At 43.6% G+C, this 14,977-nt stretch overlaps 3 protein-coding genes across 3 annotated transcripts; 2 read left to right on the top strand and 1 right to left on the bottom strand.

Moving 5' to 3' along the window:
- Positions 1-60: 60 nt before the first annotated feature.
- Positions 61-7,179, top strand: tnfaip8l2b (tumor necrosis factor, alpha-induced protein 8-like 2b). Its single transcript, XM_069174976.1, has 3 exons — positions 61-609; positions 5,146-5,470; positions 6,352-7,179. Exons 2-3 carry the CDS (start codon positions 5,153-5,155, stop codon positions 6,592-6,594), a joined length of 561 nt encoding a protein of 186 aa, XP_069031077.1. The 5' UTR covers positions 61-609; positions 5,146-5,152; the 3' UTR covers positions 6,595-7,179.
- A 304-nt stretch (positions 7,180-7,483) lies between these two features.
- On the bottom strand, positions 7,484-10,641 carry lysmd1 (LysM, putative peptidoglycan-binding, domain containing 1). Its single transcript, XM_069174975.1, has 3 exons — positions 10,078-10,641; positions 9,266-9,576; positions 7,484-8,383 (listed from the first exon to the last, which is right to left on the bottom strand). The coding sequence occupies exons 1-3, from the start codon at positions 10,246-10,248 to the stop codon at positions 8,197-8,199; spliced, it is 669 nt and encodes a 222-aa protein (XP_069031076.1). The 5' UTR covers positions 10,249-10,641; the 3' UTR covers positions 7,484-8,196.
- A 448-nt stretch (positions 10,642-11,089) lies between these two features.
- On the top strand, positions 11,090-13,360 carry scnm1 (sodium channel modifier 1). The gene is given in 9 exon segments (XM_069175012.1): positions 11,090-11,221; positions 11,388-11,458; positions 11,599-11,687; positions 11,904-11,947; positions 11,949-11,999; positions 12,441-12,541; positions 12,624-12,760; positions 12,873-12,975; positions 13,074-13,360. Coding segments are annotated over 9 exon segments (768 nt in total). The 5' UTR covers positions 11,090-11,170; the 3' UTR covers positions 13,195-13,360.
- Positions 13,361-14,977: the final 1,617 nt, after the last annotated feature.

Genomic DNA, 14,977 nt, shown 5'->3' with positions numbered 1-14,977 from the left:
GAGGGGTTAACCCGCTCCCCTTTCAAATTGGCTGCATCACTGGGTCATTGTGCGAATTCTTTCTGGGGTGTTCACTTGTCAGAACAAGCAGAGGAGGCACAACGTCAGCAGTAACAGAGAAGAGCAGCCAGCGGGACGGACGGATTCGGGAGAGACCCAGGCAAAGTGAGAGGAGTGAGGTTTCAAGAGTTTGAATTTGAATTTCAGAGGGAAATACAAGATAGGTTAGTGAGAGAGAGAGAGAGAGAGAGAGTAAGAGAGAGAGAGAGAGAGAGAGAGAGAGGGAGGGAGGGAGAGAAACACACAGCTGAGGGGTGTGTCATAGCAATTTAGTTCCTCAAGGAAGTACAAACTCAACATTATCTGAAGACAGAGTGGAACTCCGTGACAGAGGCGCTGCAGGAGGACTGTTTTATGGGTTGTTTTATTTATTTTCCTTTTCTTTTTTTTCTTTTTTTTTTTGGTCCGGCTCGCGGTGACGATGGAGGGATCTCGTTAAAACTAACCGGCCTGTGCTGTCAACCTGAAACACACAGCAGAGAAAGAGATATCTGACACAGACAAGGCGGGAGGGGGACTCAGCAAACACACACTCACACACACACACAGGTAAGACACTTTCTACCAATGTTAAAAAAAGACTTGAAAAAAAAACCCAATCTCCTGAGTGTTATCTCTCCTTTTCTTTTCGCGGTCTTCTATAAAAAGAAATAAGAGTTATTGATAGCTGCCGCCGACTGGGCAGAGGGCGGGAAGATTGGAAACTGTGTGACTTCTCGCTACTTCCCCATCTTGAGCACGAGCCGGGAGACATGCAGACGTGCCGCAACAAGTAGAGTGTCAGGCAACAGATGTAGAGCTCACTTTTTTTTTTTTATATAATTTTTTTGTTTGCACAGGCCGGGGAGTTGCTCAACTCCAAATCTCGAGGCAGTTGACTTTCCCTTCTCCCACTGGGCCGCTCTGATTTAAAGCGCGTTAAAAGTCACCGGCAAATATAAGACGGCGAAAAAAAGGTTGCAGAGCGCAGATAGAACGAAAGGGACAGGTGGAGAAAGGCCTCGGCCGTCGACTCCTCACCAGAGCCGGCCGCTCTGTTTCGCTTCCCTTTTGAGGTGTTTTTGCAGATGGGGTGGCAGGCTTGAGCAACTGTGCAAAGTTGTGCAATGTCGCAAAGAGAAAACTGCAATACGTGCTCTCAAAGGATTTCAAAATGCCTTCTGGTCTGTTCCTTTGCGCAGGCAAACTTTTTGTTTCAACGAAATCAAATGTTGGCAAATTTCAAATTAAAAAAATGAGACAGATTTAAGTCCTGAGAAAAACGCAAAGGCAATTCAATGTGGCACTAAAAGTAAGAGCGAGTTACCCAAGAAGTTAAAGGGAAGAACAAGATCTCAAACAACAGCCTTTTCGCCAACAGTACTCGTCTTTCACAGAGAAAGTTGCTGAGTAAGGACACAGAAATCCTGTATTTTTGTGTTTTCATCCTCTCGTGATCCATTCAACATCGGTTCAATGGAAACATTATCCTAGCTCAGTGACAACCTCTCCAGGTTTTTTTTTTTTTTTTTTTTTTTTTATCAGATTGGACGGCGTGATCTGTGTGTTTTTTTTCTGAAACATCCTCGTGTTTTCAATCTGATCAAAAGGCTGCGAGCGACTAAGAGACCTAACTAACGGCTTTCCTCTCGGTTTCAGTCCGATCAAATCCGGCCCAACCCTACCCCGGGCCTGATGATGAAACACACTGAGGATGCTTGAGTCAAAGCAACACAGCTCTGCTGCACTCTATACACAGTATAAAAAAAAAAAAAAAAAAAAAAAAAAAAAAAAAAAAAAGCATATTTTGATTGGCTCAGTCACGAGAGGCTCCTCTGAACCCTGTCGGAGTATATATATTCATAAACACGAAAAACAATACGACTAACAAGGATTTTACAAACACAAAAATCCTCTTTTTTTTGGAGGGGGGGGGGGTTGCAAAGAGCTGCTTGGAAAAACAGCCGGAAACCACTTTTACTCCCCAAAAAAAATAAAATGCAAATCCACATGCACACAAGTTTATACATGAACACAAAAACAGAGGCTCTACGCCGGAGTCATCCAAGGAATGCTAAATATTTACCTCTCCTGCCCGCCCGCCCGCCTTGGGAAGGGTCCACCAATCGGCACTCCGTCTCTGACTGTCCATGAACCTCGCCTTTTAAAGAGTCCACGCTGCCTGCGCGGTTGTCATAATAACCCCGGATCTAATTAAAACCACGTCTGGCTGTGATAGTTCCATCTCTGCTATACATCTAATGTTGTCCTTACAGTATTAGATCTCTCACACACACACACACACACACACACACACACACACACACACACACACAGATGCTTGTCGATTCCAGCAGGCGTTTGTGAGGGAAACAAACACTTGAACGTTTAATGCAGTCGCTCCCCGGTGGATGTCAACAACAAACCGATAAATGCGTACGAAGGCCCTCATCAATCCATCCGTACCAGAAAATTGCTCCTCGACACTGAAAGCATCCGCCGACTGACGGATGTCCATTACTAAAAAAAAAGAAAAAAAAAAAAAATGTAAAAAAATTAATAAATAAAAAGTTTAATGTCGCTGTTAACTCAGAAATGTTTCAACGCTCTCTAAACAACCTCCTCCCTGTTAGATCTGCGTAAAAAAAACAATGTAGACAGAAAAAACTAAGTAGGCAAGCTGTCTCCTGCTGTGCGTGTTTGTGTGTGTGTGTGTTGGGGGGGGGGGGGGCCCGCATTATATGGAATACTTTGCTGATGAATGCACCCTGTGCACGTCCCTCAAAATCCCTGCAGTCTTTGTTCGCAGATGAATGAGATTGAAGCACGAATCTGAAATAGCTATCACACTGCTCCACTTCCATTATCACTGTTAAGGGAAATTAATCTAATGAATGTTCTTTAATTCCCCGCAGGGAACCCCGGAGCTTTTGTAACGTAGCGCCCCTATTAGAAATGTGACACTCGTTCAAAACGAACGGTCGCGCGAGGAAAATGGGAACCCACCGAGACGTCCTATAAAAGCGACTGTTTGCTTATTATGAATGTTACAGCTGGGATCTGGGAGCGCCGCCTATTTGCATGATACGGTCGTTAACGCGACCGAAATCACTTATTAGTTAGCGGCGGAGTCATTTTGCTCACAGTGCTGACTGGGCGAACTAGAAACCATCATTTCAACAAAAAAAATAAATAAATAAATAATAAAATAAAAATAATTTCAACGACACCGCCGACTACGCGCCAACAGAGATGAAAGCGATGCATTAAGAGCAGCAGCCAGGAAGTTTTAACTGACAATTTGTGGAGGAAATATGCCGTTGCTAATGTACGGGATGTTCGTTTTCTTTTCGTCAACAACACCCAAAACCACAGTAATTTAAAGGTGGCCGCTTGGGTTCGTCGGGGTGCCGCTCGGCTTTCCTGTCCTCGTCACCAGCGGCACTGTTGCAGCGTGGAAACGAACAGCAGGCACGGACCTGCCTGAGCTATGCAGCCTCCCTGCTCATTTCAGATACTTGTCCACACAGGTCCGGAGGTGGGATTTTATTTCAGAAAGATGTTGAGAAACTGTTTTTTTTTTCCCCTCTGACATTTCAGAGCCCCATTTGCGTTTAATAAGATCACAACAACAAAAAAAAAACATGACACAGGAAGTGAGAGGCTACAGAGCGGATTCGGTGGCACTGATGTTTTCTAAAGATACTGCATGAGCTTTGTTGATTCTGCCTCAGCTCATCACACATACTTCGGATTAAGGTGAAGTGGAAGCTAAGCGTTTAGACTTTAAGATACTTGGGGTTTAGGAGGGATTCATCGACACAAGTATTCCACAAATACACTTGTTTGCATCTATTGTAGGGAGTCATACTGCTCTGATACTTGGTTATTTTGCTGATGTGGGAATCACCGCTTTATTCTGCTTGCCCAGTCTTTGTATTGAGGACACAAGAAACACGAAACGTAGACGTGGTTTTTTTTTTTTCCTCCGCCAGCGATCCCCTTTTCAAATCCGCCCGCTTCCATGTCACAGATTATACGAAGTTAATGAAGAATTAAAAGGGAATTAATTCAAACGGTGTTGACAATCAAAGGTAAACTGTGGATTTTGTAGTCGCGGCACAGCGTGCTGTATGCATGCATGCTGATGACCTCCCAGGGGAGGGGGGGGGGAGGGTGGGGGAGGTCCCTGTGATGGATGTTAGGTGTGGTTCAAATCTCAGCGGAGAAATTAAAAACCTCTGCGGAGCTTCTTCCATGGCACTTTTCCCTTTTGGCATCGTGAGTGTGTGTCAGATACGAAAACAAACAGTGCGACTAACATCCCATAAACACAGGGTTTCAGCCTCTGCAGAGCTTTACGTTCAGCGTTTTCTCTTTCAGCACTGCGGGCAATAATCCTTTTTTATGGCATAAACGCATCATATCTTGATTTGTTAATAATAGAGACACTGAGACTTGACAACAAACCGTTTAACCTCGAACAAGGCACTTCAACTCCAACTGCTTTTTCTGGCTGTGAAAGATTTAGTCAAAACAGCAACCAGGTGTGAAAAAGGGTTGTCATTTTTATTTTTAAAAAGGCGTATCTATAAATATATTTACATATATAAAACGTTTTTTTTTTTTTAAGCTTTGCAGGGCCTCTTCTTACACTGACCACTTTACTCGTAATATAAAAAAAAAAGTAAATTGTGTACTCATTCCTTTTGTTATTTCTAAATATGGATTTGCTAAAATGAAAGGGACATTTTTGTAGCTGCGAAAGGAGACAAATTGTATCTTGTGTGAAACTATTTTGGAGGAAGCGGAAATCGTAAAGGCAAAATCCTTTAAACTGATTAAGACCATCTAGTTTACTGATATCCTGTTGGGTTATTTATAAAGGAGGAAGTGTGGATTTTTCAGTTCTCCCCACTTACTGGAAACAACAGATGTGCAACATTTGTTTCTGCAGTTTTAATCACTGAATTCCCCCGATTATTGACAGTCTCAAACTGAGCAGTAAAATATTTATGTGGAAACCGAAAGTTGACTGTAATCACTTTGTCAAGATTTGTCATTGGAATTCAAATACGTCTCGTTTTTGTTTTCCGGCTGATCCAGGCTAACCATGGATGCATTCAGCTCCAAGGACATGGCCTTGAAGGTCCAGAAGAAGGTCCTCAGCAGCATGGCCACCAAAAGCTCGGTGCAAATGTTCATCGACGACACCAGCAGCGAGATCCTGGACGAATTGTACCGGGTGTCCAAAGAGTACACGGGGAATAAACCCGAGGCCCAGAAAGTCATCAAGAACCTGGTCAAGATCGCCGTCAAGATCGGCGTGCTGTTCAAAAACAACCGTTTCAGCACGGAGGAGCTGGGAGTGGCCCACGAATTCAAGAAGAAGCTCCACCAAGGGGCCATGACGGCCATCAGCTTCTACGAGGTACGCTTCCCCAGACGCAACCTTCTAAACGCACCAAGTATGCGCGCGGCTTTTAGCAAGCCAGGCTGAAAAGAATGCACTTTCCCCTGAAACAGAAAAAAAATAGATTTGTGCTCCGTTTGACGGGCTGTAACTTCAGGACAGGTCAAGAGTATTTCCAGTTTAACACGCATGGACGAATCCCAGAGGAACGAGCACTCAAGCAAATACTTTTAAGGACAGACCGTGCCAAAACAAAAACAAAAAAAGTTCTTTAAAAACTGCTGTGATATAAACAAAACGGTAAACAACCAGTTTTTCTTTTTCTTACTGTGCTTCAAGTTACTGTGAAGGGTTTGTTGGGTTTAATTCAATACAACTATCCCCTCACCCCAACCAGGTCGAGGCAGATGGCCGCCCACCTCTGAAGGTTTTTCTTCCTGTTGAAGGGGAGTTTTTGCTCCCCTCTGTTGGTTTTCCTTCCTCAAAGGAGTTTTTTTTTTTTTTTTTTTTCCCTCCTAAATTCCGTGGAAATTGTCGAATTGTTTGGTTCCTCTGTATGATGTTCTAAAGTTCTGCTTTAAGGACTTTACTGTGTTAAGTGCCTTGAAATAACCCGTGTTGTGATTTGGCGCTCTATAAATCAAATTGAATTGAGTGACAGAACGTGAATAAGTCTGCGTCACACTGATTATAAACTTCAATACTTTTACTCCATTTAAGAGTTCTTTGTCGATTTTTCTTCTGAAGTCCTCGCAGATATGTTGATACAGAACTAAATCGGTCCTTATTAAATGGGCTCCCTTCGATATTTGTTTAGTATTTACATGCTCATCGGCAGTCGCAGGTTTTAAAATCCGGTGTATTTCCTGACGTTGCAATTCCCCTCCTGGCTGTTGCAGGTGGACTTCACCTTCGACAAGACGGTGATGGCGGAGCTCCTGTCCAGCTGCAGGGATCTGCTGCTGAAGCTGGTCAACAACCACCTCAAGCCCAAATCCCACGGCCGCATCACCCACGTCTTCAACCATTACTCCGACCCCCAGCTGCTGACCCAACTGTACGAACCCAGCGGGCCCTTCAGACCCAACCTCACCAAGATCTGTAAAGCGCTCGACAAACTGGTGGAGGAAGGGACGATATGACGCGTGCCAGCGGGTCGCGTCCGACCGACTACTGGGAGAACGGAACAGGCAGACTCGTCGTAAAGACTCTGAACTGTTGGACAACAATCCGTCTTACTGCTGCTCAGGACCGGCAACGTAAGGGCGAGAGAAGAACAAATCTGCTGCCCCCCCCCCCCCATCTCCTCCCCCCCAACCCTCAACCCCTCATCGTTCTCAAAGAACATGCGGGGAAAAAGGGTCGATGGAGTCCTTCCTAAAGTTTTTAAATGTTTAGAACCGATACTGTACAATTGTGATGTAAACTTCCGTCTATTTGGACAAAGTTAAACGAAAACCAAACTTGAACACAAAACGGATTTCTACCATATCGACCGTTTTGCCAGCATGTAAAATGTCACCTACTGTTTTAATATTTGAGACCTTGAAATGTTTTATTCAGAACTACTGATATTATGGAGTTACATCAGCTGGGGCAGACTGAAAGGGAACAATGCCACTGTAGAGCAGCACTGCCATCTGGTGGTCAGGATGATGCATCGGCGACGGTGGACCGGAGTTGACAGGGAAATAATAAAAGCAAACGAGGACTATTACTCCCACCAATCGCTCTGCGGTTTCAAAACTATGTTTAGAAGCATCGACACGAAACACTGACTCTTCACTGTTGACTGCGCAAGCTTGAAGTTTTAATCCTATAGTTCATGACTTTTAGAGGACTGGATCGCAGCCACACCCGGCTGAGGTAAAGACACGAGTTGTTCTTCGGTTTTACATGATGAAAGATTGAATATAAAAAAAAACAGAAAAGAAAAAGGAAAGTCCCCTTTTGTAAGTCAAATATTGTAATTTTGCATTGACCCGCGAGAATATTTTCTTTTTTGCATAGACAATGATGTGGAGAAAAGTCATTTAAAAATGGGATCAAAACCTTTTTTTAAATTTAAAAATGACCTATACAAAACTTAAATGTAATAAAAATACACCCCTAATGAAAAAAAAACAATAAAAAGACTGCCGTCGATATATATTCTAAAAGCCACAGCTCTTGTTCTTCTGTTGCTTTATTTAAAAACTTTGGCTACATTAAGAGTTTCAACTTTTCAGCAGTAAAAGACATTTATGAGCAAAGTAATGCCGTTATTATTACGGTGAAGGTGATTTGTGTGCTTTACAGTCCACGGCTGAAGATTGGCGTGAGAAAAATGTGTGGCAGCGTCGCACACAAACCGCTCGTCGAGTTGGACCGTATGAACGTTGACATGACTAAACAAACATGCGACTCTCATTTGAAAAACATCTCGCGCTCCTATTTCCCGCCCGTGAGAACAGGCCGAACCCAGCGATTGGCCTTGTGAGGCTCGTCATAGTCTACAGTAACGTCTCAACAAATAACTAACAACGACTATATAATTTAAATTTAAAAAAAAAAAAAAAAAAATTGTTAAATAGTGCGTAACCTTCCATAAATAAAAGGTCCGTATTAAATGGCAGTGTGAAAAAAAAAACCCACTTAAAGAGTCACGCGGGGTTCTTTTTCCGTTTTCCATCCGAACCCCGTACGCATGGCATTCTGGGAAGAGTTTCTTAAATGATTAGAGCGAAGACAGAGGACGCAACGTGTCACAGTTCGAAGATCTCGTCCTCCCTGTCTCTCAGTTTCTTGGTGAGTTTGGTGATAGTGAGCGGTACCGCCCCGTGAGCTACCTGCTGCTGCTGCATTCTGGAAGGCATAATGACACTCTGGGACCTTGTGAGCGGACGCCACTCTGATGTCCTGCTGGTGCAGGCAGCTTCGAGGGCCGTGACCCTGTCGGGTAGAAAACGGATGAGAAGATAAAACAGCAAGAATGAAGTGATTCAGCCTGTATTCACCTTTGGATGCATTCAGGGATGTTCCGTCTCTTGCTGGGAGACTATAAATCGAGCTCGAAAGATCAAACCGGCCTTATGTGAATTGCTGCAACCGAAGCATGAGCAACTTTCTTTCTCATAGCGAACATTTAGAGTCAAAGAAACGGGTGTTTTAAGCGTTTGACACGGAGAAGCAGGTTTTATGTAGGGTCTCATACCAGAAATCTACATTAAATATGTGTGACTCGGGGTGGGCGATATATCGAACATATCGGTGGTTCCGATAGAAACCACTAATGAATATAAACAAGGATGTTTGAATGCAGACATGCGCTACTACTAGAAATCAGCATACTGGTGTTATCTTAATAAATCAAAGGGTTAAATGAAGCATTTCTGAGGTGCTTTAGAGAATATTTTAAAAACTATTGCGGTATTATTTTTAGGCCACATCGCCCAGCTCTGTTCGTGACTATAAACAAAATATTTTGTATACCTCGCTACGCGTACCAACCAGCACCTACAGTATTTGCCTGCAGGTGAAGATTTAGTGAACACGAATGTGGAAAATATCAAGAGGGTCGCGTTCCCCCCCCTGAAAATGTGTTTCGGTAAAGCAAACTCCATGTGAACATAATTATAAGAGATACTATTGAAAAGAAATGAGCATCAACTGACAGAGCTTTGCAAGTGACCTAAAAAAAAATATATATATATACATATATAAATGGTGGAAAGCTATTTATGACATGCCACACTACAGTGCAGAAAGATTCAGGACAGCAGGACTCTGTTATGGTACAAATATAGAAATGTCTGAGCAGCCACGTAGTCGTACCTTTTCTCCGCTTCCTGGCATCCTTTGACAGCAGCCTGCTTGGACTGGCTTATCAAGTCGTCCAACCTCTTCAAGAAGTCCACTGGCGTGAGGTCTGTCGGCCTTTCTTTTCCATCCTCTTGTTTCTTCTCGGCGGAGCTTCCCGTGCGCCCGTTTCGACCGGAGGGACGGCTAGCACTTCCCCCGTCGCCGTCCTCTCCGGCCAAATCCACCCCGTTGCTGTAGTCTGCCAGCACGGGGATGGACAGGGATTTCTTCAGGAATATGGAGTCGTTGGTGTACAGCCTGTTGGCCCTTTTAATTTGCTCCATCTGTGAAGAGAGAATATCCTCGTGAACCCTTTTTTTTAAAATTTTATTTCTTTTGGCAACAAAAGCTGGGGCGAGACATCTTGCATGAAATTTTAAACGAAATAAAGAGACAAGATGGCACCCCAATTAAAAAGCTCATTCAGGCATTGACATTTAAGGCAGACGCTTTTTTTTTTTTTTTTTTTTTCCTCTCAGCATTAAAGCAACAAATGAATAAACGATTTAATTAAGAGGGCAGGTTGAAGATTTAGCACCAGTTAAAGGCCATTTAACCTCCGATCTCCAACAAAACAAATCACAAAAAAGACAATAATAAGAAAACTTCATGTAGACTCGCAAGACTAAAAAAAAAAAACCCTACAAAATTATGACTGCACGTCTAAATATAGCACACAAAAAACCCCCACTGATATTCAATTGAAAGGTATGACGTCACAACAATGGTTTAAAGGTATATAAATAAATTAAAAAAAATAAAAAAATAAACGATATTATACTTACAGATACTCCATACTTGAGGGCCAGGCCTTGCAGAGTCTCTCCCGGCTGAATTGTGTGTTCAATGCGTCTCTGGTGAACCGGAGACCGGATCAAACTGCCGTAAGACCTGGTGCGGGTCCCGCGGAGTAGGCCGTTACCCCCGGCCGGCAAAGGCGCTTGCTCCCCGGACATAGTCGTGGAAAAACTCGTTCTTTTTCTTTTTTTTTTTTTTTTTTAGCTCGGTAACCGACCAAACTGTGGTAAAACGCGGTTAGCAGCCACGTTTATTGTCCGTAACATCGTGAGAGTCACAGCTCGGCGTCCATGATCGTTCAAACCAGCAGCTTAGTTTTAGCACGCCGGCTAAATTGTCAACTTAATTCGCGTTGACGCTGGTTGTTGTTTTTGTTGTTGTTGTTGTTGTTTTCATCCCGAGTGTCAAACGACACCTGTTTGAACCTTCTGCCGCAGACATACAAAAACAAAAACAAAACAAAAACAACAACTCGGAGTTCAACCTACCTTATCTGGCATACAAAACAGCTGAGAAGTTTCCGTGGTCAGCTGTCTGCAGCCATGTGTTGCTATGGCGTCCGTGTCGAGCGCGACTGGGTCACGTGATTCGTCACGAAGCGCCGCGTTCATGAACAGTCGGAGACAACGGTGACCCCAAAGTGAACCTTTATATATACAAGTCCGTGATTTGATTCAGAATTAATCCCTTTTCCACGGAGGGACTGAACTTCAGCCACGCTTGATCATATAGTGAATTTAAAATATACATTAAAATATACATCAGCAGCTGCTGCTGCTTATTCAAGGTGTCGTTCAGATTTGCAAATTTAGCAAATTCAAAATAAAGCAAGGAGCCGAGCTCAGTCCCAACTAACGATGTATATGTAGAAATAAAAACAAGTAGAAATAACTACTACTAACTACCCTCCGAGATCATAACAAATTACAGCCTAAAGGCTGAGCTAATTAATATTTTCAAACAGGAAGCTCATTTTCCCCCCATTGTCTTAAACGCAACACTACTACCGGGAACTAGCCCGCAGCTGTCCTGTAGCCTGTTATTGACTTATCTATTACCAGACTATCAACCACAATAAGGATGTCTTTTAAAAGGGAAGGCGACGACAAGAGTCAGCTGAATATTCTGAAGGTGACATTTCGTTTTTTGTATATCCGACTTCGGTTTCCTAGAAGTGACGTAACGTGCCGCGACGACGTGTGTTGTTGTGGTTAGCATCCTGCTAGCTGCTGTAGCTCCTTTTTTTTTGTTGTTGTTGTTTTTTTTGAGGCAAATTAAAAACTTTTGTTGTTTCTAGAAACGGCGCGTGGCGGACCTTTTGTCTCATTTCATTCCGGAAGACGAGGCTGCTCTTATGAAAAACGGAAGGTGATGGGGAAACTTTAAACTGTGTTTATTTATTTTTGTTATTATTGTTGTTGTTGTTGTTGTTTTTGGGGAGGAAAATAAATAATCATCATGGCGACATGAAGGTGGAAGTTCAAGATGTTTCTTTCGGTGTTTTCCAGGTACACGTGCCTCGTGTGCTCCTACCGGCCCGTGTTTGACACGGTGGACACGCTGTCTGTCCACAGAGGAGGGAAGAGACATCTGGAAGGTCTTTCTTTCTGTTCAACACAATCAGACACCAAACGTGATGTTTACCATCACAGATGACGTTTTGTTTGTCAGCAGAATTTTGTGTGAAGCACTTTGGAGCTGCATTTTTTTTTTTTTCCATGAAAGGTGCTATACAAATGATTATTATTAAATAAAAGAAAATCTTTACTGGGTTTTTTTGTTTGTTTTTGTTTGTTTTTTTTCTCCTATTCAGGATTAAAATACTTCTACGGCAAGAAAGCGCGGCTGAGGAACGAAAAAAACGAAAAGGCAACACCAAAGCCACGTCGAGGCCGAAGACGCGAGACGGGTCGGGAACCGCTCGCCTTCGTCAATCAAGTTGCTCGTTCGGTCGACCTCGGGTTCTTCCTGCGGCCGACTCGATTTTAAAAGCGGCCGAGAGTCGCGGCGGACCCGCAGCTTTCTGGGACTTTGTCCCAGATGTGTAGATGCGTTTTGGCCCCTTTTAAAACCCACTCAGCGCTTCAACAGACCGGCAGCGGGATTTTAAAGCGGATTCCTCGTTCGGTGTAAAAAAAAAAAAAAAAAAAAAAAAAACCTCCAGGAACCGGAGTGACGCGATCCGGTTTCTCGGTCTCGAAGCTGCAGCCGTTCTGATTGACTTTTAACAGAGAGACCCGTGAACACACCGTCACAGTAGTCGTGTCTGCTTAAGATATATATATATATATATATATACGCAGGGACAAGCTTTTCCAAGTCCTCATAAAGCGCTTCGCTGTGATTTCAGGAGCCCTCCAGTTCAGCACCTCTACTGGCTCAGACACGGAAGATCACCCATCATGCCTTGCTCAAGACTTCGCCGTATAACAGCTGCCACCGAAAAACCAGGTGCACATTCATTTTTTATTTTTTTTACATATCAGCAAATAAAAAAAATATAAAACATGACTTTTTTCTTTTGTTTTTTAAGTACAAAACGTGAAAACGGACCGGCGCGTACCGGCTCACATCAGAGCGGCAACACGTGCGACGAAACGGCGCCCGCGAGCCGAAAAAGTGAAGTTTCGCGCAATTTGGCAGCGAGCGATTCCAACGACAGCGAAGCAGGTGAAGTCCTTTTATTTTCAGATTTTATGTCGAGGGGGGAAAAAAAAAAAAAAACAACAACAACTCAGGTTTGGCTTTGTTTGAACTGTTTTTTTTTTTTTTTTTTCTGCAGCCGACGAAGAGTCATCGAAAGACGCGACGGCGGCGACGGAGGAGGCGGACGTTATGTCAGCGCAGAGGCGGAGAGAGCTGGAGCACCACCTCAAACTGAAAAGGTGCGGAGCCGTTACATTTACACGTTTGTGAACTCCGTTTCGACTCCGGCGAACCTCGCGGGTCTTCATCTCTCTTCGCTCTTGTTTTAATTCTTCAGCGACGGCTGGGTGCGGGACCGGAGCGGCCGGTGGGTGAAAGACGACAACGCCGAGTTCGATTCGGACGACGACGAGCCGGCTTCGCTCGCGCCTCCGCCCGCCGGTCGCTCGGAGGACTGAAAGCTGTGTTTGAAAGTTAAAAAAAAAACAAAAAAAACGTTTGTACTTGAAGCCCGTCAGTGAGCAGAAACCCATCAGTTACGATTGAGACACCAAACTCACCGACAAATGCCCATCTTCGCTTTGCCAGCTGATTCTCTACGCAGTAAATAAATGGTCAAACTTTTGTGGCATTTACTGTTATTTCATATTAAAGTGCCCTTTTTTTATTTTATTTTATTTTTATTTTTGGACTTTTGCAACATGGAAAATTCAGCAGACATAATTTGGCATGTTTGGTCAGCATTTTTTTTTTATTTATTTATCTTTCGCGGCGTTAGGAAATCTAAACGGTGGAGCCGAGCTGCAGTGGCCGACCAGAATTTGCCAGAGAGCCCGATCGGGTTCGCAGATTAATCAAACGTCGTGAACACGAACCGATCCGGCAGAAATCCGGGCCGAGGGGGTTTTAAAGTTTAACGTAACATCGTATTCAGTTACAAATTGAATTCGCTACGATTTAAGATGATTGTCAGTTTTCACCTTCGATCATGTTCGGTTACTGAAACATCCCTGGAGCGTGGAAGTTGGACACCTCCTGAAACATCGCGGGCCAACATGGACGAGACTATCGGGGTCGGTGGGAGGCGGCGGAGGGACTTAACGTCGGGTGGAGTGGGGAGGTGGGGGAGGGAGGTTAGGTTCTGATGACACCGCTAATGCGCACTCACTTCGTTATTCGGAGCGATGACGCCACCCAAGGAGGCGGTAAAATATCTTTAATAAAAAATTTTTTTTTTTTAAATAGTATCACGCGTAAACACTCGTCAGACCTTTTCGATATCACGTCTGGCTCTTTGGCGGTACACGTTTGAACACGTTTCTCTTGACAAAATAGCAGAAAAAAAAAATCAAACCGAAGGAACACAATACGGGGAGTACACCTGTCGCAGCACCCCCGGTGTTACCGTCCCAAAATACCACCTGCGTTTTACTGCAAACGATCAAAGGGAAGGAGAAACTCCAGGAATAGACGCTGGCTTTAAATCATCTCGAGGTGCCAAAATGTCAAGTGAAGCCTGCGTTCGCTTTGAGAATGTTTTTTTTTATTTATTTATTTATTTTTTTTTTTGTATAAATCACGCCGTCTCGTCAAACTCGACTTTAAGTGAGAGCATTTTTTTTTTTTTTTTTTTTTTTTTAAGAGACAGGTTTCGAGAAATGAACCCGAGCAGCAATGCTGTCGAAGTCCTCGGAGGTTAGCAGCTGCTTCTGTTCGTAAATCTCTGCAAGGCCCTCTTAAAGTGAGGTCTTATATTTGGAACGAGGTAACTCAAGCTCAGTGGTTATGTTTCCCCAATCGGGGCAGAGGAGGGGGGGGGGGGGGGGGGGGGGTAAAAATAGCTCAGGTGCCCGGGTGGGGGGGGAAGTCAAAGGATCAGGAGAGACTTTAGGAGATTAAGGCGCTGTGATTCTTTACATGAAGGATTCGTCGGTACAGATGCTCCTGAATATGTTTTTAAAAAAAAATGTCGGGGGAGAAGGGGGGGGGGATTATCATTGAATATGCAGAGAATACAGAGATTAATAACGTTCGGGGTTCTCACGGGGAATTTTTAGGGAATTTTTTTTACATTTTGGGGGAATTTTAAAAACTCTTTTCCAGACAGAGGAAGTCTAGAAAGTTGATAATTTTTTTGAGGGCCAAGTCCTGGAATATCAGGGAATCTTCATTTGCATGTTTAAATTTTAGTTGCCATTTATCAAAATATAATATTTACCACAGTTTTTTTTTTTTTTTTTT

Source organism: Embiotoca jacksoni, unplaced genomic scaffold (assembly GCF_022577435.1).
Source record: "Embiotoca jacksoni isolate LCO1_2020_lvr unplaced genomic scaffold, fEmbJac1.0.p SCAF_63, whole genome shotgun sequence".
In the NCBI taxonomy this organism is placed as follows: domain Eukaryota; kingdom Metazoa; phylum Chordata; class Actinopteri; family Embiotocidae; genus Embiotoca; species Embiotoca jacksoni.
This window is presented reverse-complemented; position numbering and strand designations above follow the sequence as displayed.